At 43.2% G+C, this 23,783-nt stretch overlaps 1 protein-coding gene across 4 annotated transcripts in view; it reads left to right on the top strand.

Moving 5' to 3' along the window:
- Positions 1-23,783, top strand: part of MYO10 (myosin X) — a 229,685-nt gene that overhangs the window by 133,176 nt on the left and 72,726 nt on the right. For all 4 annotated transcript variants that reach the window (XM_086676347.1, XM_086676349.1, XM_086676345.1 and 1 more), the window contains 11 exons: positions 544-647; positions 7,890-8,019; positions 9,392-9,510; positions 10,614-10,760; positions 10,940-11,040; positions 11,151-11,217; positions 11,938-12,030; positions 12,454-12,522; positions 12,730-12,812; positions 15,661-15,769; positions 18,559-18,639. In XM_086676347.1, the coding sequence (XP_086532473.1) occupies positions 544-647; positions 7,890-8,019; positions 9,392-9,510; positions 10,614-10,760; positions 10,940-11,040; positions 11,151-11,217; positions 11,938-12,030; positions 12,454-12,522; positions 12,730-12,812; positions 15,661-15,769; positions 18,559-18,639 (1,103 nt within the window). The remainder of the gene's footprint in view (positions 1-543; positions 648-7,889; positions 8,020-9,391; positions 9,511-10,613; positions 10,761-10,939; positions 11,041-11,150; positions 11,218-11,937; positions 12,031-12,453; positions 12,523-12,729; positions 12,813-15,660; positions 15,770-18,558; positions 18,640-23,783) is intronic.

Raw genomic sequence — 23,783 nt, 5'->3', positions numbered from 1 at the left:
AAACCACACCCAAATAAAGCTGATTTCTAAACATTTGGTTTTTAAGAGAGAACAGCCAAGACAGGGTCCTCATCAGTTATTTTTTAAATAACATTTTCTATCATGCCATCTAATTTATTTATTTATTTATTTATTTATTTTAACGTTTATTTATTTTTTTGGGACAGAGAGAGACAGAGCATGAACGGGGGAGGGGCAGAGAGAGAGGGAGACACAGAATCAGAAACAGGCTCCAGGCTCTGAGCCATCAGCCCAGAGCCTGACGCGGGGCTCGAACTCACGGACCGCGAGATCGTGACCTGGCTGAAGTCGGACGCTTAACCGACTGCGCCACCCAGGCGCCCCCACGCCATCTAATTTAATGAAATTATTTTTGCTTTCTCTAGGTGGTGATTCAGAACTCTGTATTTTAATAGGGGGCTGTTAGCATAGAATTATTTATGTATTTTATCTTTTGAAGTTACAAAGTGAAAACTCTCTTGGACTCTGTCTTATCCTGGCCAGTCAAGTACTGATACTCCATTTTTCGTTGTCTTTTTGCAGAAGAATTTTATTTATCTGTGCCAGAAAACTACCACTACTTGAGTCAGTCTGGATGTGTAGAAGACAAGACAATCAGTGACCAGGAATCCTTTAGGGAAGTGATTGTAAGTTTCGTTGTTCTTTTGCCTTCTGAAGAGCGACGACCCCCTAGAAAAATAAGTGACACGTTTCATTTTCTGTTTCAAACAATATTTTGTTCATGAAGTAATTACATTTGCACCGCTGTGCGAGAACAGGTGCTTGCTTCTTTGTTCCCACTCATGATAAAGACTGTTCCAGACTGGAAGAGAATCCTCTTTCTTTAGAAGTTGGATGAATGTCTGTGACATTCAGGACAGATGGGAGGTTGACTTGGAACAGTCCACTAAAAATAAAAAAATCATAGGCTTGACGTTGGATCATGCCAAGCTTTCTTTTTTGAGCTTACAAATATATACATAATATATCATATTAAATATGTATATATTATATGTGTGTGTGTAGTTTTGTAATAACCATTTCCATGGCTAAAAACAAATCTCAATCATTAGACCAAGTAACTGTTAGGATCTTGTTTGTTTCTCTGCAAGAATAGTCACCTTATAACTCTGAGGTGTGGATAAGTGAGCGTCTTGTAGTTTTCTGATATCACAAGGACTTGTTATACGGTGACAACATTCAGGAAGCCTGGTTGTGGAACTTTATTAACAGCCCCACCTGACTGAGAGTGGCCGGTCGGTTTTGCTGATGTGGTTCTTCCAGCAATGCCAGAGTCACTGCTGTCCTAGCTGGAGACAGCGGATCGAGGGTGGAGTCACCATTGTCAGTGCAGCTGACATCGAGCACTTACCGTACGGACTTCCCCAGGCCATCTCTCTCATTGCTCTGAACCCTGAGGGTAGGAATCCCGGCTGTCTGCACCCTGCGACCCGGGGAGGTTGGTGACCAGCCTAACCACACACGGTACCTAATAGAGCTGGTGTGGAAAGTTTAACTCCAAAGACGCTAAACCACAAGGCAGGTCTGTGGTACCTGCTTTTGTCTGTCAGGTTCTTATCTTTACAGCTGTCAACGCTTCTCTCTTCACTATCCCCATTTGCTCTTCTAGATTCGTCATAAAAATGCCTTGTGGAATGAAACCAGGGTATTTTTTTTTTAATTTTTTTCAACGTTTATTTATTTTTGGGACAGAGAGAGACAGAGCATGAACGGGCGAGGGGCAGAGAGAGAGGGAGACACAGAATCGGAAACAGGCTCCAGGCTCTGAGCCATCAGCCCAGAGCCCGACGTGGGGCTCGAACTCACAGACCGCGAGATCGTGACCTGGCTGAAGTCGGACGCTTAACCGACTGCGCCAGCCAGGCGCCCCTAAACCAGGGTATTTTTTTTTTAAGTGAATGTATATCATAACATCATTTTTTCACGTCTTAAGTTGAAAATGAAATTAAAAACAGGATTGGCTCAAATATCAGGATCATCTTCCCTCTGTGGGTCTTTTATCTGTCATTTATAATGCAGGGGGCGGGGGGCTTGGACTTCTTTTGCCCAATCTCCTCTCTTGAACCTGTTTACAAAAAAAGCCCCCTGCTGAGGGTGCCTTTTTGCTGCGTAGGCTGGACAGCAGGGGATTTGGCCCTGTGAATTGGATTTTCCAAAATGTGTTTTAAGTATTTTAAGTTTTCTTTCCCAGTTTCATTTGGCCCCTGGATTTGTCACTACTCAGACTTCATCCCGTTTCAGTTCGTTTATTATTGTCTTTACTGTGTGTTCGAATAAATATAAAAACTCATTCTTATTTTTGGTGAAGAAAGACTTCTCTTGGGATTTTTTTTTTTCCTGTTTTCTTCTTTCTTGAAGCTGGAGAACCATGCTTTGTGATAGAAGGACGTTGTGGCAGAAGACAGATAATTATCCAAGAATGGCAGGTCTTGTACTGATTAGCTCGCTGGCCACTAGGGTGCACTGGGCATCAGTCCTCCCCTTGTTCTGGAAGTGCCCCTGAGAAGTTACTTCCTTGGCTTTCCTCTGCTTTCCTCTGGGGGCTTCGTTTTCTGATTGAGAATCGTTTGTTCTTTTTGTTAACTACTGGTAAACTTCTGAGGCTTGCCCTGCCTTCCGTGATTGCTGGCTCCTATTCTTTATTTGAAAGAGTAGGTTTTGGCCTTTAAAATCTGATCTTACGTTGGAAAGATCGTCTAGAAAGGAAGAAAAATTTGTACGTGAAATTGACAGAGAGGTATGCAACAAGCTTACAAGTATTCCATTTATGTATTTACAAGTATTCAATTTTATATATTTACATTGTGATTACTTTTTAGTGTCAACCTACCAGAAATGTAAAGGAAAACTTAGCTGCTAGTAAGTAAAATCAGGAACATGTAATTTTTACTATTATTTAACCTTCTGGAAGTTCTAAGCAATGCAGTCAGAAAAGAAAAACGATGTGCACCTTTTCAGAAAGGAGAAAAAATTCTCTTTTCTATAGCTAAACCTGCAAGAATCGCAAATTGGGGAATGGCTTAAATAATTTGTTATATTGGTGAAATAAGATCCATTACAGCAAGCAAAACATATTCAAGTATATTCAATTACATGGAAAATTTATTTTAAACCTGAGAAAGATAAGCTGCAACACTAGATAATCCTTTTATTTAAAAAACATTTTATGTATAATTTGATATATGATAATTCATATAGTAATTACGTGTGCAGAAAGAAGGCTGAGACAAAAATATACAAAAAATGTTCTCTCGTGAGGCAGAATTCTACAATCTTATTTTATCATTCTGTGTTATATTTTTACAGTAAATAGGCTGCCTTTTATGATTACCTAGTTATGATTATATTCCTAGAATCGTCATTTCTGTAATATGGGAATATAATCGTTAAGTATCCTATCAATGCCAGCCAGCCCACTATTCTGCCTTAGGCAGCACTCTGTAACCAGGAGTGACACAGGAATGGTTAAAAACTCCCCCAGGCATGCATGCTCTCTCTCTCTCTCTCTCTCTCTCTCTCTCTCTCTCTCTGAAACAAATTTTTTTTAAATAAAAAAATAAATTGGTATCTTCATATTTCAATTTCATGAAGCTTTTTTCCCAGAGGTTTTTGGACCAAAGGAAGGAAAGGAACCACATTCCGTTAAGCCTGAAGGACATTTGTTTGCATAATATGTTGAAATGTTCATGGAGAGAAATTGTTTCTGTGAATTCTGTATGAAAATGTCATTTCTGGTGTTCATTCTTAGCTACTAAAAAAAAATGATCCATCAACTTTAATGTCCGTATACTCTGGCAATAGGACCTTTTAAGAATTTTCTTTATTTTACTGAGAATTTGCTTTATGTATTTTTAGAGTTTATCATTGCCACCACTTGGCATGAATATAAATGAGTGCCTGTAAAGTATCATGGGAGCTATAGGGGACCTGTTTGGTTTTTTTTCACCCCTGGGGCAGACTCTGTGTTTCATAACCATTTGTTTATGCAGCCTTTCAAGTTGCCCTAGAAATTGCTTAGATGCAAGCTATTTCAAGTCAATGAGAGCAACTAATTTATTGTATTGCTTGCATTTGACCCACCAGAATGGGGGTGGATGAAATGTGTGAGAAATAACAGGAGTCTTTGGGTGATAATCTTTTCAGATTCTCTTATGCCACAAATGTTGAATATTTTTAGAGTGCTTGGCTGCGGACCAGGACTGGACCCAGCCTTACTGGCTATATCCATGGGTTTTTAGTTGTTTTGAGCCCATGTATATGTATACATAAATTCATTCCACATGAGTCCAATTTTATTAAGGCAGACTTTATACCTAATTGTGCCAAACATGAAAACTTCAGTCTCTTTCAGTGGTAGAGAACTTGGGAGCATAAGCAAATTTATATTATAAAATAACATAATATTGCCTCATAGAGCATTACATGATAAGTTATGATTTTTTTAAGATTTCATTTTTAAGTAATCTCTGCATCCAACGTGGGGCTTGAACTTACAACCCCAAGATCAAGAGTCATATGCTCTACTGACTGAGCCAGTCAGACTCCCCGTGATAAATTATTATCAGATTGTTTATTTGGAACTTACTATGGCCAGAATAGTCTCCACTTCCACCATTCCAGTGGCACCATTTGTTCAAGATTCATCTATGGCCCCTTTGCCTTCCGGAATGGCGTCTCCGCACCTCACAGCCAACTGCCTGAGACCCGGAGTGGATATACCTTTTGGCATCTGAAATTTGCCCCTCTTTTCTATTCATTTCCAGGGTGATGAGCCTGGCTTCCTTTGTCTCTTCATGGTTGGGACCAGATCACATATTTGTCATCCCCCCCACCCCCAACCCCCAGTTTCCCAAACACCTGTTTTTCTGTGTGCCTAATAAGGACGTTACTGAAAATATTCTGTGTAATTTTTTTGCCAGTTTCGTAACTAAATTGCTGCTCAGTGCTTCTGAACTATCCTGAGAATCTCCCAGCATGGTTTTTTGAGTCTTGAGCCCTACTGCTGAGAAAATAAGATCATTATAATAAGCTTTAAAGCGGCTACTCTTGGGGCGCCTGGGTGGCTCAGTCGATGGAGCGTCTGACGTCGGCTCAGGTCACGGTGTCGCAATTTGTGGGTTCGAGGCCCGCGTCAGGCTGACAACTTAGAGCCTGCAGCCTGCTTTGGACTCTGTGTCTCCGTCTCTTTGTGCCCCTTCCCCTCTCTCTCTCTCTCTCTCTCTCTCTCTCTCTCTCCCTCTCACACACACACACACACACTCTCTCTCTCTCTCTCTCTCTCTCTCTCTCTCTCTCTAAAAATAAACATTAAAAAAAATTTTTTTTAAAGTGGCTCCTCTTGCCAAAGGGGTGGAGATTGTGACTAAAAAGATTTTAAACAAGACAATAGGACACAAGTAAAGGGTCTTGCCAGTAATTTTAGCATACATGTCCACATTACTGGTAATTGGTTGCACCCATTAAATTACCCCGTAGTATGATTAATATAATTATTCCTTATCACCATGCTCCTGACTCACTTAGGGTTAGATTGCAAGTAGTCAAATTTATTAATACCGTAAGCACATTTGATTCATTTGCTTTCATGTCTCCATGTATAACTTCTGTATGTATTTTAAGAACTTCGAGAATTTTTTCATGGGGCATCTCTCGATATTTTTCATTTGATAGCTTGACATTTTGTGCTACTGCAAACTTAGTATTTTTAAAGTCTTACTTCCTCTTAGTGTTATGTAGACTCCAAGTAGTTGATTTAAACAGTGAAGACTTACATTTCCATATCGTTCTATGATCTAAGAATTTTTATAAGTTAGTGTTGAATAGGTCTTATTAATATAGGAGGATAACTTTAACCATGGAGATGGAAAATACTAACTTTAGCACAGTGGAGGTGCTTTATAATTATTTTGCTATTTAGTTTGGTTCTTACCACCTTTTCAAGAGGCTTGAGAATAAGAAATTATTTGTATTCCCTAACTGTCATTCCTTTAACTTTTAGGATAAGTGAATTTGAATAATTTTCCATATATTTCTTTTTAATTGATAAGCACTTGACTAATTGTTTTTATTCTTTGTGTCAATTTCTGTTTGCACCCGTGAAATGAGTCTTCTCACCCCTGAGTAAATAAATAGTTTCCCTTAACGTGTTAAGATTACACCGTGGGGGATATTTTACAGAACTTCTTTTCTGTTGAGATTTTCTTTGTAGTAAATTTCTAGCATTGAAGTTATGGAAGATATTGCAGGAGATTGCGTTTTCTTTTTTAATGTCTTTAGAAAGTAATAGCATCTGGCTGGATAATAAGTTCGTGGACTCTGTGTTCGTGGGGCCCGATTTCGAATCTTGGCTGGGTAGCCCTGTGAGAGTTACTTAACCTCTCTGAACACTCAACAGTTACGCACATTTGTGGCCAACACAGTGCTACCATAGAGTCTCGTTTTCCCAAAAGATTATATTAACTTGTGTACTGGTGATCAGTGCATAAATGTCCCAGTTTCACCAGTTTTAGGTTTAACATCCACGAGTTTTTGGCTCATTTAATAGAAGTTATTATCCTGCATTTGCTCCAATAAGAAATGCCTGTTGCGTTGTTTTGCTCATGTGTCTTTTATTACAGCTTAAGCGGTGGCTCCTTCCCTTATAATTTTTAAATTTTCCTGCCTATTGTTGTTGCCCTTTGTTTTCCCTTTATTGTCGTCTCCTTAAAAAGAAGTTGCACTTCTCACATTTTTAAATCTCTGGTTGTTTCCTTGTCTAATTTTTGTTGCTTCAAAATGGCGCGTGGTTTCCTTCCTGGTCTCCCAAAGTGATTGTCGTTGTCGTAGTTATTACGTTGTGGGTCTGACGTAACCCCTGGTGGGTTATTTTCGTCAGTGTGGCCAACAGTCCTGCCCTCAGTTGGGGGCGAGGGGTGGTTTCTTCTTGACAAGCATGTGGCTTCTACATCACACTAGAAAATGGGCACATCTTGGGTGGGATTCAGAAGACGCCTGGCTTCCGCTGTCAGGATACTTGTATTTGGGGACAGACCTCGTCTCCTGTAGTCGCTGGTGTGTTTTTCTCCATTCGTCTGTTCCATGAGGATCTATTATAAAAGGAGCAGAGACTCTCCTGTCTACAGAGTTCCTAAGAAAGAATGTTATTCCCCCGATTTGAGTCCCTGCTGCATTTAACCGTCAAGGGAAGGCTCCAAAGTTTACGCTGGAGCAGCCCCATGAAGTCTCACCCTCACCCCACCAGTTCATGTGGAAGAAAATAAATGTTCCGTTATGCTTCAGTATGTACAGAAAAAGCATTTCCTTATCACTGTCATTACTGTGACTCTCTGAGGTGATTCTGCTGTGACATAACTGGGAAGCCTCTACATATAGTATCTCATTTTTCCCCATTGGTGGGGTGAGCGCTCCACATTCTACAGTTCTTTTTTCTTAATGTTTTTTTTAATTTCAATGTTTGTTTAACGTTTAAATATTTAGTTAGAAAGTGTGAGCAGGGGAGGGGCAGAGAGAGAGAGAGAGAGAGAGAAGAGAGGGAGAGTCCCAGGCAGGCTCTGCGTGGCCGTTGCAGAGCCCGACACGGGGCCACGTTGCTCGCACTATGAGATCGTGTCCTGAGCCGAAATCAAGAGCCGGGCGCTCAACCCACTGAGCCACCCCAGGTGCCCCTGCAGTTCTTCCCTAACATCACGTTATTTTCTGTGTGGCTCTGCAAGGTCTTTATCCCTTGAAATTGAGGGCCCGTGAGTCTGTTTCCTGGTTTCTTGCCTGTAGAACAATACCTGACACTTCTATTGAGCGGGGAGGTTTTCCTTTTCTTTAGTGTGGGGAAAACACCCGCAAAAAAATTGAACACAGTTACTGTCTTTCAGACGGCAATGGAAGTCATGCAGTTCAGCAAGGAAGAAGTTCGGGAAATTTTGAGGTTGCTTGCTGGTGTATTACATCTTGGGAACATAGAATTTATCACGGCTGGTGGGGCCCAGGTGTCCTTCAAAACGGGTAAGATGACCCCTGCCTTCCTCCCTTCCTCCCTTCCTTGGCTTTTTCCTCCTAGGGAACTTGGACCTAAAGTATTTACTATCCGCCCTTTTGCAGAAAGGGCTCTCTGAGCCCGGGAGAGAGAACTTTGTATTTGATGCGAATGATCAGCCGAGAAAGGGTCCAAGCATCTAAGAAGGGATTGCTGGGTGGCATGGTGGCTGTGTTCTCATTCTTACCAAGAAAAGAGGAAAATGGACCCGGTAAAGAAATGGGAGCAACCAGGATAAACGTTACGGGTCAGGGGCGTAGTGTCGCTGTAGTTTTTCGTAGTTCTTGAGTGGTGACGCATTGTAATGGTGAACCCTGTTTTCAAGCGTGACCGCTTGGCTCAGGGTCCAGCTCTGCCATAAGCTGGTTCCTTGGGTTATAACGTGTCCCCTCAACACCACTGACATCTGGTCTATAAAGTGCGGCCGTGTTGTCAAGATTAAACGAGCGAATATGCACATCGCAACGTCAGTAGTCACTTTCCAGAAGTAGTTGATGTGTTTACTCTTGAGACTTTCCTGATGGAAGCCACGTGTGAGGGCACAAGGGCTGGGGGAGGGGGGCAGATGAGTTAAAGTTTGAAGTGGCCTTAGATGAGGCCAGAGCTGTAGGTCAGCAGTTCTCACGCGTTTGGTCCCAGAGCGTCTCAATCATCTTCAAACCATAGAGGACTCCCCAGGGCTTTTTCCTTTATGTGGGTCATGTCTGTTCATGTTATCGCATTAGAAATAAAAACTGAGATGTCTTTGAAAATTAATTGTGCAATCACCATCAGAAGCCCCTTGCGTATTGAAATAAATAGTGTGTTTTTATTCAAAAGACTATCTTCCCAAACAGAAGAAAATCCGCGAGAAGAGCGACATTGGCTTACATTTTTTGCACATTTTGAAAATATCAGTGGTCGGGGAGGACAGCTGGGTTCTCTTACCTGCTACAGTCACTTTGGTGAGCTCCCTCATGTCATGCAGCCACTGGAAACTCCTCTGTATTGCGGTGATGGAATGAGAGTTAAAAGAAACAGCAAGCAACCTCTTCGGATCACTGAAAAGAGTTAGGACCTTGCAAACCTTTATGGCGGGGTCTTGGACCCGGGGTCTCAGGACCACACTTGGTCCGGGCGTCAGGCCACTCGCCTAAGACTCATCAAGGGAGTGATTAACCGAGCGACGAAATGTGCGTTCTCTAGATTCTACCCGCGGGATTTAGGAATGTTCTCTGGCCTCACGTGTCGCAGTGTGGAGTTGGCTCTGAACCCATGTCTCTGCGTGGGGCTCCCTTTGGGGTCCCGTGGCCCGTTCCTTCTTGGGTCAGTCACTTTTGCCTTGTTTGCCTTCATTTCCAGCCTTGGGCAGGTCTGCAGAGTTACTGGGGTTGGACTCAGCACAGCTCACGGATGCTCTGACGCAGAGGTCCATGTTCCTCAGGGGGGAGGAGATCCTTACGCCCCTCACCGTTCAACAGGTACACGCGCTTCGCCACCAAAACTCGTCTTAACAGATACCCCCGGGTTTTCAGATCCGTGGCTTTGATTCAAATGAGGCACTACAGCAAACCATTCAAAGGGGTTTGGTTCATGATCGAAAGAAAGAAGATACCCACGCCGAAGGGAATAGACCAGAGTTGTTCGTTTTCTTAGAGGTAGCGTAGCAGGGTGTTCCAGAGGACCGACCAGGCATGATGGAGGGTTCCTGAGTCCGAGTCCTGACATATTATTTTCTGTCCTTGGAGAATGCATTCGTTGTGTCTGTTTGCTCCTCTGTAAGGCAAGGGTAATTGTCATACCTAAGCCATAGGATTCTTGTAAGGATAGTAATAAATGTGCTAGATATGTAAGCACTAAATAAACACTAACCATGATTATTTGTTATTATTATGTAGTATTATGTATTTCTGCTTCTGTTACTGTCTGAAGCCACAGTTATATGTGCCAGCCCGTCTAATATCGATTTATTTTTTAAGTTTATTTATCTTAAGAGAGAGGGAGAGCGAGTTGGGGAGGGGCAGAGAGAGGGGGAGAGAGAACCCCCAGCAGGCTCCTCGCTGTCAGCACAGAGCCCCACGCAGAGTTCGAGCCCACGAACTGCGAGATCATGACCTGAGCTGAAATCAAGTCGGACGCTCAAACGACTGAGCCACCCAGGTGCCCCATGTTTTAAACATGATAAAACTTGTAGCTACCCATACTGGTTCAGATTCTTTCCTACAATTAACATAAAAACTTGAGTTTGAAAGCCTGATATTTCAAAGAAGTCTTAGTGATGGGCATCGAGGAGGGCATTTGTTGGGATGAGCACTGGGTATTGTATGGGAGCCAGTTCGACAATAAATTAGATTTAAACAAATAATACGAATGAAAGAAGTCTAGGTGACTCCTGCGTGTAGAGCGAGTGAGTGAGCTCCAGTTTACTCTTTCTTGAGACATCCGCGTCTTTCTGGGTGTCGGGTGCGCGGGTGTTCTTCCTGTTCAGTGTGTGTGCGTGTCCCCCGAGGGGCCTGGGATGGACTCACCTGCCTGGGCTTCCGCGGTCAGTGGGAGGCGGTGACCGTGTCCCCCTGTCCTGCAGGCAGAAGACAGCAGAGACTCCTTGGCCATGGCACTTTATGCGCGCTGCTTCGAGTGGGTGATTAAGAAGATTAACAGTAGGATCAAAGGCAAAGATGACTTTAAATCTGTTGGCATCCTTGACATCTTTGGATTTGAAAACTTCGAGGTATGCTTCTCATGGGTGGGATGCACGAATTTTTTTCTATCCACTTATTGACTGAACTCTCTTCACGTGAATACTGGTATTTTTCTCTGCAGACTTTTGTTTCTTCTTTGCCCTTTCTTCACCTTTGTATGTAATAGGAAGGGCACTAAAGATACGTGTTGAATGGTTCCCCCCCTTAGGTTAATCACTTTGAGCAGTTCAATATAAACTATGCAAATGAGAAACTTCAGGAATATTTCAACAAGCATATTTTTTCTCTGGAACAACTAGAATATAGCAGGTAAGAGCTCGTAGAATTCCATTTAAAGGTAAAAAAAAAAAATAAAAAGCCGTAAATTAGTTTTAAAACTCTATTTTATTATAACTTAGCCCTTTTAAATCTTTCCACAGGGAAGGATTGGTGTGGGAAGATATTGACTGGATAGACAATGGAGAATGCCTGGACCTGATTGAGAAGGTAACATTGTTGAAGGCTTGTTACCAGTCCCAAGGGTGTCCAGCTGGGCTGATTCATATTTATGGGAACAGAATAGCTTGTGCGAACATGCACATCAAAGACGTGAATGTTTAGAACACAATGGACCATTTGGAAACATACATGTAAATGTGCAAGGTTGAATTTTAATAGTTGGCTGCTTCAAACTTATTGTCTCATTGAACAACGTATTTTAGAATCAACAGTGTGTGAATTGGCTTCCCTTGGATTTTAAGTCAGCATCAAAAGCTTCGCCAGCACCAGGAGTAGACTGGACAGTGTAAAAGTTTTGTTCACAAAATTCTGGTGGGTTCCATTTTTCCATGTGTGTGTGGAAATTAAATTCTTTGGATGTCTTTATAGTATCATTCTGAATTTTTTTTTACCTTTATTTTGAGAGAGAGAGAGCGAGCGAAAGAGCATGTGTGTGCGCACACACACAAGTGGGGGAGAGGCAGAAAGATGGAGAGAGAGAATCCCAAGTAGGCTCCCCACTGTCGGGGCTGAGCCCTATTCGAGATCATGGCCTGAACTGAAGTCTGACTCATAACCGCCTGAGCCACCCAGGCGCCCCCTGAATTTTTTTAGTCCAAGAAATTTCTATGACTTTTCCTTTAACCACTTACTTGAGAGAGTAGAGAGGAAATATTTTGAGGTAGATGTTCAGCTTTGAATTCAATTTACCTTTCTTCTGTCTTCCAGAAACTCGGTCTCCTGGCTCTTATCAATGAAGAAAGCCATTTTCCTCAAGCTACAGACAGCACCTTATTGGAGAAGTTACACAATCAACACGCTGTATGTCAAAACCTGCCAATTCTTAATTATGTCTGAGTAGGAGATCTGTGGGTTAAGATTACACACAAGCTATTTCAGTGCTGTTGGCTCTCCTCTGCTCCCCACACGTAATTTTCTTCTCAAACCAAAGCTCTTCTCCAGTTGCTGGAACCAAATTGAAATCCGTTAAAGGGATAGATTTGGGGCTCCTTGTCAGAATATGCCCACATTCAGTTTATGAGTTTAGAATTTAACATCACTGCTGTGAGGCCAGGTAAGAGCTCCATGGTTTCGATAAAATTGCGTCACATGCTCTGTCCTCAACCTCTGCTCTGTGGTGGGCTTTGCGATTGTTTTCACTATCTCTGGTAGTCAGTTCTCTCTGGAGGTCTGTGCAAATCAGTAAGTGAAATTAGGCGCTTGTATTTTTTTTTTTTTTATTAGAATAACCACTTTTACGTGAAGCCTAGAGTTGCAGTGAACAATTTTGGAGTGAAGCACTACGCTGGAGAGGTAACTTCTTACTTGAGATCCTTGTGGGTATTTGCCCGTCTGGTACGTAGAGAAATAGCTGATTTCAGAAGCCAACATAAATATGTTGAAATGACTTCCTTCATGGGTCCGGCGTTTAAAGGGGATGCCTATAACCTGAAATCATTCTTTTGACCGACTGTATGGTTTTTCTTTTTCTTTTTCTTTTTTTTCTTTTTTTTAACCCAGGTGCAGTATGACGTCCGGGGCATCTTGGAGAAGAACAGAGATACCTTCAGAGATGATCTTCTCAACTTGCTCCGAGAAAGCCGGTATGTCGGTCTCCAACCCTGTATGTCATTAGCAAGCAAAGCATCCCTTGTGCAGATTTACAAACATAGAAGAAAATCAGTATGGAAGCAGCTTGGTTCACTGTGTTCTTTCATGGGCAATATTTCATTCATAAAATGACCTCGATGCAGAAAATAACATGAGTCGCACTGACCGCCATTTAACGAGGTACCGTAAGAAGAGCGTATCTATGGCGTAGATACTGTCAGTCCTGTTAAGCAGATGAGGGAAGTAGTTTGGGGGGCGGTTCAGGGCCTTGCCCACGAATGCACAGCTGGTTTTGATTTGCTCTGCTTGGGTCAAGAACAGAAGGCCTTGCCCAGGATGACCTTTCTCCTCAACAGGCCGAGAGCTCCGTGTTCAATTGCTTTCATCGTCTGCTCCGTAGGACCCGTGTGTCTCTAGCTGAAGGGATGTCAGGAAAAAACATCCATCCAGCTAAAATTACAAACTTCCACATGCATTGATTCGTGCACGAATCGTAAATCCATGCCCGAATCGTAAATCCATGCCCTTAAATCGGTAGTTGGTTAGCTTAGCTGCTTGTTGGAGGCTGTGTGAGAGAGAAAGGGGGAGAATCGCCCAGAGGGAAAGCTTTCGATACTTGTTTCGGATCCAGAGTGAATCTGTGACAGAAACATTTTTATTATCTAGGTTGGGAAAGTAGCACAATGACTTAGAAATCTGTAATACTTTTAGGAATGTCAACCCCATGTGGCTCCACTGTCACATAGACTGAATTGAGATGAAGGAAGCCCACCCACAGGGTCAGATAGGAGTTTAGAAATGGAAGGTATTTCGATTTGTTTGAGCTCTCCTGTGTGAAGATTCCCTGTTTACAACATTGGCAGCTATTTTTGCTTTTATTTTTTTTGTAATTTTTTGTAATTTAATGTTTATTTATTTTGAGAGAGAGAGAGAGACAGAGCACAAGCAGGGGAGGGGCAGAGAGAGAGGGAGACACAGAATCTGAAGCGGGCTCCAGGCTCTGAGCTGTCAGCACAGCCTGACTCGGGGCTCGAACTCACAGACCATGAGATCATGACCTGAGCCGAAGTCAGACGCTCAACTGACTGAGCCACCCAGGCATCCCAGCTGTTCTTTTTTTTAGATGAGTTTTCAGCTCTTTAAAAATGGAGATGTTCAGGGACGTCTGGCTGGCTCAGTGAGTAGAGCATGTGACTCTTGATCTTGGGGCTGTGAGTTTAAGCCCCACATTGGGGATAGAGTTTACTTTAAAAAAATATATATATATATTTACACATACATATATATATATATATATTTACACATACATATATATATATATATATATACACACACACACATACACACAATAATAAAAATGGTGGTATTTTCAAAATACCATAGCAATGGTACTTTTCTGTCCGCTGTCAAAGCAATTTCTTAGTTATTAGATTTTAATTGATACATTTGAAAATGACCTTCATGTTAAATAAAAGCATTTTGCTGTGAAAAGATCACAGGTGTGGAGGTCAGCAAGGTGACATTTGGCTGGTCGCCTCGGTCAAAACGTAAAGTGGGTTTGTGACTGGAGTAAAAGAGTTTCTTTCTTAGTCCAGGCTTGTCTCTGCAAAATTAGGGGCTTGGGCTGTTACTTGGTCTGTGCTCTTTGACCTTTGACATCTGTGACGCTCTCATGGAAACAGAGCTTTCCTCCGAAGCGCTCAAAGCACACTTAGAGAACTTCAAAGAGCATGCAATAGCACCCTGGAACAAAAACGAAAAAGGGATGGGCAAAGTGAGAGGTGACAGGGCTGCCTTTGATGGTGCCACCTCAGGAGGTGTGGATCCTCAGACATCGTCCCTGCCTTTCCTGGTCTCAGTGAAGCTACTCATCCCCAGTCCTCTGCCCAGAGCTGTAGCGTCTTCCATGCAAGAAAGATAAAAAGTTATCGGAGGGGCACCCGGGTGGCTCAGCTGGTCAAGCATCCGACTGCGGCTCCGATCACGATCTCGCGGTCCGTGAGTTCGAGCCCCGCGTCGGGCTCTGTGCTGACAGCTCTGAGTCTGGAGCCTGTTTCAGATTCTGTGTCTCCCTCTCTCTGCCCCTCCCCTCTTCACACCCTGTCTCTCTGTCTCTCAAAAGTAAGTAAACGAAACAAAAAAAACTATTGGAAGCCTTTTACTTTTTATTAGTAGGGGCAATTTTATAGAGCTTTTCAGCGTTAACAGCAACAAACTAACATGAGTGTTGACGCTGTGCCGGGCACCGTGCTCAGCCTTTTGTATACATTTTCTCATTTCATTCCCCACCCCACCGCCAGCACAGTGGGACAAATTCTCAACTTACCCTCCTTTTGCAGATGAGAAAAATGAGGCTAAGTCAAGCATCTGCCCTGGTCCTGTAGCTTGGAAGGGGTGGGGGCAGGATGGAAACCCTACTGTGTTTCACTGCAGATCTCACTTTTCCCTCTGTGAACTGGTTGGATCTTCGAAATACAGTGAGATGTGCGAAAACATCTCCCTCCTATGGGCAAAGACATCAGGGGTGCAGAAGCATAGGTGGCACTCTGGAAACACAGGGCTCCTTGCTGGCATGCCATCCCGGGTGACTTTCATCCCAGTCCGTTTGTCTTCTGCAAGACTGGGGCTCAGAAGGCGGCCACCATTTCCGCCCCCCCCCCCCCCCCCCCAATGCCTAAAGCCCTCGGGCAGTGGTTGTTTTGAAATCTTTGGAAGTTGTCTTAGCTCTTCCTGGACTCGATGTGTTACTTTCATCGGGAAAGTGTGTTGTAATTATAGTAATCCAGCCCCTGATAACCGGGTGCGTGCCCCTCATGGCCCTGCTCCTCTCTGCTCACACAGATTCGACTTCATCTATGACCTGTTTGAACACGTTTCAAGCCGCAATAACCAGGATACCTTGAAATGTGGAAGCAAACATCGACGGCCCACAGTGAGCTCACAGTTCAAGGTTAGTCTGTCCTGCTGGCTTTCACGAATTTATGGGTGCTGTGATTTTAGGAATTGGAAACAAGGATTGCCGTCTGTGAGGTCCAGGAAAGCGTTTATTTTATTTTTTCTTTTATGTCACCAGATAGGGCTTTCGAAATAAAATCTACTTTTTCTGAGATGAAAACATGTAGGTTTTTGGTTTTTTTGTTGTTGGGTTTTTTTTTTTTTTTTTTGTCTTGTTAAATAGCTGCCTGTTCTAAGTCGAAGGACTGGCCGTTTGGGGTCACCTTGATGTGTATTTAGAGGCTCGTATGAATATAGAGTGTATTTCTTCCCATGTTTGGTTTTTGTATTTTTCCCTGGTACGTTTACAGTATCGTAACTGGGAATAACGACTGAGCAAGCACGCATTTAAATAAGATCCATGTCAGTTACCTTGTCCAGATACCCAGAATTCAGGGAAATAGGGACCATTCCTACTTGCATTTTAAATATGTAGCCATTTTAGAAAGTTTAGAGGTAGAGCATGTGAAGACCGTTTTTGGAAAAAAAAAAAAATTTTAATGTCTATTTTTGAGAGAGAGAGAAACTGGAGCACAAGTGGGGGAGGGGCAGAAAGAGAGGGAGACACAGAATCCGAAACAGGCTCCAGGCTCTGAGCTGTCAGCACAGAATCTGACGCGCGGCACTCGAACCCATGAACCACGAGGTCGTGACCTGAGCCAAAGTTGGACGCTGAACCGACTGAGCCACCCAGGCGCCCCTGACCATTTTCTGACCTTAATCGTTCTGTTTTACCCCCAAGTAACAAATCCTAACAGGAAGAGAAAGAGAGGCATATGAGTCAATAGACATTTATTAAATCTGCCTTCAAAGAGTCTTTCACTTAGTTATTCAGAGTTGGATGCATCCGGTGGGGTTCTGTGTGAGGCCTGTTGTACAACGTAGTTGGCAATGAGCCAGATACGCACCAACCTTGCTAACAAAGCTGGATCATGAGATATGATGGGCAGGCTTGACCTAGGTAGGATATAATAAAAACAGTTGCCATGTGGGGGCACCTGGGAGGCTCAGTCAGTTAAACATCTAACTCTTGGTTTCGGCTCAAGGTCACGATCTCACGGTTTGTGAGTTTGAGCCCCATGTTGGGGCCCCATGCTGACAACGGGGCCTGCTTGGGATTCCCTCCCCCGCCCCTTCCTCTGCCCCTCCCCCACTCACACGGTATCTGTCTCAAATAAATTAAAAAAAAATAGTTACCATTTATTGTGTATGTATTATGTGCCAGTCACTAATCACTTCACGTATATGATCTGAGTTCATTTCTCCCATCTTATAAGTACATACTATTGTCCCCATTTTATAGATGAGGAAACTGAGGTTTGGAGAAATGGAGACCATTCAGGCCCTCTGAGGACTAAAGCTAGGATTTGAACTGTACCTGTCTGACTCTAAAACCTAGGTTTCTAATCCCCCAGTGGAGATGTTATATTACCTTTTTCTAGAGCAGTGTTGTCTGGAGTTGCCTTGGAAGGCTTTGTGGATATTTGGGGATTAAATTGCACTAGGAATCAAGGAAATGGCAGAGAGCGGTCAGGCCTTCCAGGTAGAGAGACTGAGCAGGAGGAGTCCTGAGGCAGGAACGTTGGGTCGTGTTCCCGGAAGACTGATTCGGTGAGGCCAGCAGACAGAATGTCTCATAGGGAGTTAAATTGGCACCAGAATATATATGAATATATATATATATGAAGGGCCACACATGCCAGGCCATTTGGTCACCTGTGAGAAATCCTAAAGCTTTCGAACCCGAGAAGTAACTAACCAATGTAGTGCCGTAGACAACCCAGTTTTTTCCACAAAATTGTAAGAAGAAAAAAGAAATGGAGGGAAACCCAGTGGATTAAAAGACTGAAAGACCCTACGTACAGCACAGGAACCTCATTTGCATTCTGATTTCAAGGAACAGACCAGTTAAAAATTATGAAATTTGAGACACTTGAGGATTTTTGTATGAAATCTGAGACACCTGCTTCTTTTAAGATTGAAATTAAGGAATTCTTGTTCAAGCTTTTTCGGATGATGCTATGGTGGTTACATACAGGTTTGGAAATGTTTAGCCTTTGATAACACATACTGAAATCTTGAGGGATGAACTAAAAACACCGTTTTCTACAAGGGCTGGGCGTAGGGTGTCCTCAGATGGGGATTGGATGAGACGAGATTAGCCATGAGCAGAAGCTGGTGATGAGTGTTCATTACGTGCTCTGTCTGCATTGGGAAACGTTAAAAATTCATCACAATAGCAACAAAAAATTTAAAAAATAATAATAAAGCGGTATTATGGAAGCTTGATCTGCCTGGTGACTTCAGGGTAAGAGTGAGAAAGTGTGAATTATTGGTACAGACTGTCATCTTAATGGAAATAATGAATTAGGAGGAAAAAACCTCCAGTGGGACAGTGCATTCAGCCCAGATTTTCTGTACCAAACATCGAAATAGCCCAGAGTTGCTTTCTGGTGGTTAACAGAATATTGGTTCCCCCCCCCCCCAATGATACTCTTCCAATGAAGTGACAAATGAGTTTTGTATATTGTGAAGTAATTTCAGTGACTATAGATTGTAGCACCTTGGCTTTATCTTATATGAGGATGACAGTGTTAAAACTTAATATTCCATTAATCAGAAAAAAATTATTCCTGTGATTTCTATTGTTTCTTCCTGTTTCTGAGGAGTGCCTGAGATGCTGAGAAATCTAAAGAATGACATAATAAGAGACTAAATCAACATATACTTTTTTCTTTCTAATAGGACTCCCTGCATTCCTTAATGGCAACGCTAAGCTGCTCTAATCCTTTCTTTGTTCGCTGTATCAAGCCAAACACGCAGAAGGTAAGATTTACAGCAGCGCTAGACTGAGGCTGTGTCTTTAAGGACACCGCCTCCCGGGCACTGTCTGTAAAGCCCTTTCATCATAGAGGGTTGGGAGCATATATGACATTATTATAACCTAACATTAAATAGAAAAATTCCCTTTGTCTCCTGGGCCTACTTCTCTGCTTCTGAATGATGCCATTAAGCTTTAGAGAAATCTAGTTTAAAAGGAAACCTTGTGAAACCTTCACAATTTTTTTTTTTTTTTTTTTTTTTTTTTTTAAGGATTTGGTTTGAAATTCTTGGGCAGCTGTCTCTTATGGAAGAGATGGTTGGTGTATGTTTTGTGGTTGGTTTAGTTTTTCATTTTGCTTTCTTGTTAAGCATGATGAAGGGTCTGTATTCCAAGCAGCGGTGCTGACTTTTTTAAGGACTCTGACCAGGTAGTCATGCCTAATTTGATAATTCCTGATAGAGCGTCATCGTGTGTTTTCATGGGTAGACGCTGTGAATTTAGTGTTTTAATGCCATAGCCTGATGAGAACCAATATGAGTGTTACAGGAAGCTGTCTGAACGAAGAAAATTTAGTAATCAATGTATGTCATTGCTGAATCCAAGACTAAATGGGAAACTAGCCGTCAAATGTTGAAAAATAGAAATTGTCTTGCTTTGGGAAACATCAGCTCTTCGTAATCTCCCCGAAGAGAGGAAAACCCTCCACAAGACAGTAATGTCAGCAGCCCCTCTTGTTAAAAAACTAAATGCTGTTCTCATAAGGCGTAAGAGAAGCAGTCTGACCTAAAACTGTTTCTCTTGAGACTTAGGTTATATTCTAGTAATTTTGCTGATACTAGATCTTGTTGTTTACCTTGTTTCCCAGTTGCCCTTGACTTACTATTAGTGGTTCCTCATTTATAGTTTAAAGATGTTCATGGGCGCCTGGGTGGCTCAGTCGGTTGAGCGTCAGACTTCGGCTCAGGTCATGAGATCACGGTCCGTGAGTTCGAGCCCCGCGTCGGGCTCTGGGCTGACAGCTCAGAGCCTGGAGCCTGCTTCCGATTCTGTGTCTCCCTCTCTCTCTGACCCTCCCCCATTCATGCTCTGTCTCTCTCTGTCTCAAAAATAAATAAACATTAAAAAAATTAAAAAAAGATGTTCATAAGAACCACGATACTGAACTCTCTGTCTTCTAGGAAGGTAAAAATGGATGCTGCTTGTAAGGACAAGTAACCTGTTAAGTTTGCTATCTCACTATGAGCCCATGATGGTGACAATTTGGTATTTGTGTGGCATAAAGCAGCCGACGGAGACTGGTCTTACATGGAAGATCTGTGCCTCTGTTCTGGTGGTTTAAAAAAACAGCTCACCTTTCCATGTCTCGAATTTATATTAAAATGTTTTAGATTATCACAGAAAATGGCAGCATAAACAATATGTAGTTTTTGGCCATAACGTAGGAAATTACTAGTTAAAACCTAGCAAGATGTCACGCCAGCTGTTTTCTATTTCTCTTTAATTTTTTTTTTTAACGTTTATTTATAATTGAGAGACAGAGCATGAGCATGGGAGGGGCAGAGAGAGGGGGAGACACAGAATCGGAAGCAGGTTCCAGGCTCTGAGCTGTCAGCACAGAGCCTGATGCGGGACTCAAACTCACAGACCGCGAGATCGTGACCTGAGCAGAAGTCGGACGCTTAACTGCCTGAGTCACCCAGGTGCCCCTATATTTCACTTTATAACCTCAATAGGCAGTTTTTACGATATATATGGACTTGTGATTTGGGTCTATACATACTCCCAGGAGCTGTGTAACCTCTCTTACTTTTCCTCTTTACACAACAGGGATAATAATACCGTATTTCATCGTTCAAAGAGGCTGTTTGTTCCCAATTTAAGGACTTGGGTACTGGGGGTGCATTTTACAACTTCTGGCGAGCAATAGTTTAATTGGGAGCGCTGTTCCTTTCTCAGGGGTATGTGTAACATAATCATGCAGGTTTGTAGGCGTCGGTGTCTTAGATTCAGTAAAATGGGGACCTGCCATATGTCAGCACTGTTACAAGGAGAGAAATTTGAATTTGAAAAACATAGTCCCACATGTATTTGTTTTCTTTCTTGGGTGACATGGAGTTTTTCCTTGAAATTGTAATAGCTTTTGAAATTAGGCCTGCTTGAGCAGTCTTCAGCAGGCAGAATATTGAAGAGATTACCTTTTACTGATGTTTATTTCTTTCTTGCTGGGATGTGACTGTCCCTAATTGCTTTGGTTTTTGCATTTAAAGAAATGAGCCAACCCAACCTCATGTTTCATAAGTACTTCTCACAGTCTTCCCATCAGCTGTTCTGTGGCAGAAACTAATTAATACTCACCAAGAGTTGGACCGTAGGAGACTTTGGAAAAACATCTCGGTACCATTTCAGATGCACCCAGAAAGTGAAGGCACAGACACGTGAACCTTCTGGTCTGAGGCCCAAGACGTAGGTGTGATTTTAAGTGCGAAGATGCTAATTAGAATCTGGAAATCGTTAATTATGGCTTGCTTAGCATTCATTTGGTTCCACTGAAAATATCTGAGTGCTCCTGTTGATGATGTTATATGAAATGTATGTAAACAACCCTCATCTGGAGTTTATTGTGAGCTTTCTTTTGTCCTAAGATCAGTGCTTCTAGAAATCTCACGGGGAAAATCTTGCCAGCCTTTGCCCCATAGAAGAGGAGTGTATATTTCTGGCATGAAGGGATGAGACCATGTCTCTTACTTCATACCCTTTTCTGGTCATTTGCTCCTTAGGGAACCTTCAGAGGATGTATTCGAACTTACGTATATGGAAGTATTTTGTGCTTCATTAAGGAACATGGGTCATAGGTTTGGGCAGATTCTAGAGGGTTCATTTTTGACAACTCTATGACCAGAGGGATAAAGGCAGTGGCCTTCAAGTCTGTGACCTAAAGAAATGTGGCCTTGTGCTTTTGGGAGCATATCCAAGATTACCATGGTGGCCTTGTGAATGTGAGTACACGCCCAGTGGGCCCCAAGCTTGCAGGGCAGGCTGCCTCCCCTCCTTGGCAAATGCATGAAGCTCAGAGTGGGTCCTTGGGCCTAAAGCATTGGGAAATCCTTTGCTGGAAATATTACAGGGTTTTTGTTACTTGGCACTTTTGTGTTTTGCTTTGAAGGCCAAGTGCAAATGGGGAGAATTGGACTGAAATGCTAGGACATTATGTCAGGTCAGCTGTAATAATTGTGGACTTTTTGTCACGCGCAACATGAAGCTGATCTTAGGCGTTGTATAAAAGACATTTCACTCGCGTTGAGGAATCCTGGGGCTAAGTCACAAGGTGAAGTTGAAAAAGCCTACCTCTTAGACGATGGAGTATTACTCAGCCGTAAACAAAGAATGAAATCCTGCCATTGGCTAACGACGTGGATGGAGCTGGAGTCTGAGGCTAAGCAAAATATGCCTGAGAAAGACAAACACCGTGTGATTTCACTCCTATGTGGGATTTAAGAAACCAAGGAGCAAAGAGAAGAAGACAGGCGAGCCAAGAAGCTCTTGCCTGTAGAGAACCAACTGTCGGTTACCAGAGGGGAGGTGGGTGGGGGATGGGTGAAATAGGTGATGGGGAGTAAGAAGCACGCTCATGGTTGTGAGCACTGGGTGTAGTATGGAAGTGGTGAATTGAAACCGACAGAACGCTGTGTGTTAACTATACTGGAAGTAAAATTTAAAATAAAATTACAAAGTAAGCCCCCCTCCCCATAGGGGGTAGTGAGCGGTCAGTTCTCTGGCTTACACATAGCACTGAAGGATGTAATCTTCTCCTTGACTTAGAATTGTGGCGTTTCCAAGGGGCAGAGTTCTCCATGAGACAGTTTTTAGTTGGCAATGTAGCCTGTTAGCTTTTGTCTGTTGTGGCTTTTGAGGCAGTGGTAGTTTCTGGCTCAGAGGGTCCAAACCAACAGCAGATTTCCGTAACAAAGGAAACCTGCCTTGCTTCATCAGAATTTCTCCCCAAGGGTGTCCCAAGGCCTGTGATCTCTCCCCTCTCTCCCCGCCTGGTATTTTAGCAAATAAGTTCTAGTCAGAAAAGTCTGTCATTAACATTCCTCAGAAAAACCCTGAGGAGGTGCAGGACAGAATTAAAGAAGGGAACGGACTGATAAATATCAGGAAAACCTTCGGGGGTGTGAGCACTGGCTGTCTGCAGTTCCCAGGCTCCCATGGGAGGAAAGCGAGGCCACTTCCTGCAGACGCTGTGGGCTGTCACTTGTCAGGAACGTGGCTGGCCGGCCGTCCTCACCGTTCCTTCTGCAGTTGTGAGCTGAGGAGCCCTCGCCTTCCAAGGTGGGGAAGCCTTCGATTCCTGCAGCATCCTCTTCAAGCTTTTAACCCAACGTAGCGGCGTCCTTAAAGATTCTGTCAGAGTCTCCTCCAAAAAGGCAGGACTTGGGTCACCTGAATCTCCCCAAGGCCGGTGGCTGGTGGAGGAAGGCTTCTAGCCAAGCTGGCTGCTTGGAGGGAGGTTTTCCTAAGGGAAGAGGGGAAGAGTGAGGAGAGGGATGTCCATGCCAAGGGAAGGCTGGAGACCAGGCCCCAGGGAAGGGAAACCATGGGGTCTGTGAGGGAGGACTGCAGTCATATTTGCTGGACATTGGAATATCCGGTGGGAGTACAGAGCGGGAGACACAGGGTTAGCCTGACCGTGGTGGCTTGTCTGGAAGCACTGTCTGTGTACCCTGAGACACATGGACCTATCAGCCTTCTCACACAATCGTCTTTCAAAGACTGGAGAGGATGCCGTGCTTTGCACTTCAATGAATCCCGATGACCTGTGTCCCTCTCTTTCATGGTGCCACCATTGATACCAGACTAGATTCCCCAGTTGGACGACACCGGAGACAGGCTGGGACCGCACAGGAAGTGAGAACAGTGTGCAGGCGTTACGAGAACCTAACCCTCTGCTTCCAGAGGCATAATGATTCGATGAATGAATTAATGAATTCAGCACCTGTAGTCCTGGGCGGTTATATTTGTGTCATCCACATGCTGCCTGCCATTTGCTTTCTTATGGGTTTTTTTTGTTTTTGTTTTTGTTTTTCCGGTTTTTGGGTTTTTAAGTAAGCTCTACACCCAATGTGGGCTTAAATTCCTGGCCCTG

This window comes from Puma concolor, chromosome A1 (genome assembly GCF_028749965.1).
Source record: "Puma concolor isolate L17-30 chromosome A1, mPumCon1.1.hap2, whole genome shotgun sequence".
NCBI classification, from domain to species: domain Eukaryota; kingdom Metazoa; phylum Chordata; class Mammalia; order Carnivora; family Felidae; genus Puma; species Puma concolor.
Note: the sequence above shows the minus strand (reverse complement) of the source record. Positions and strands in the feature narration are given on the sequence as shown.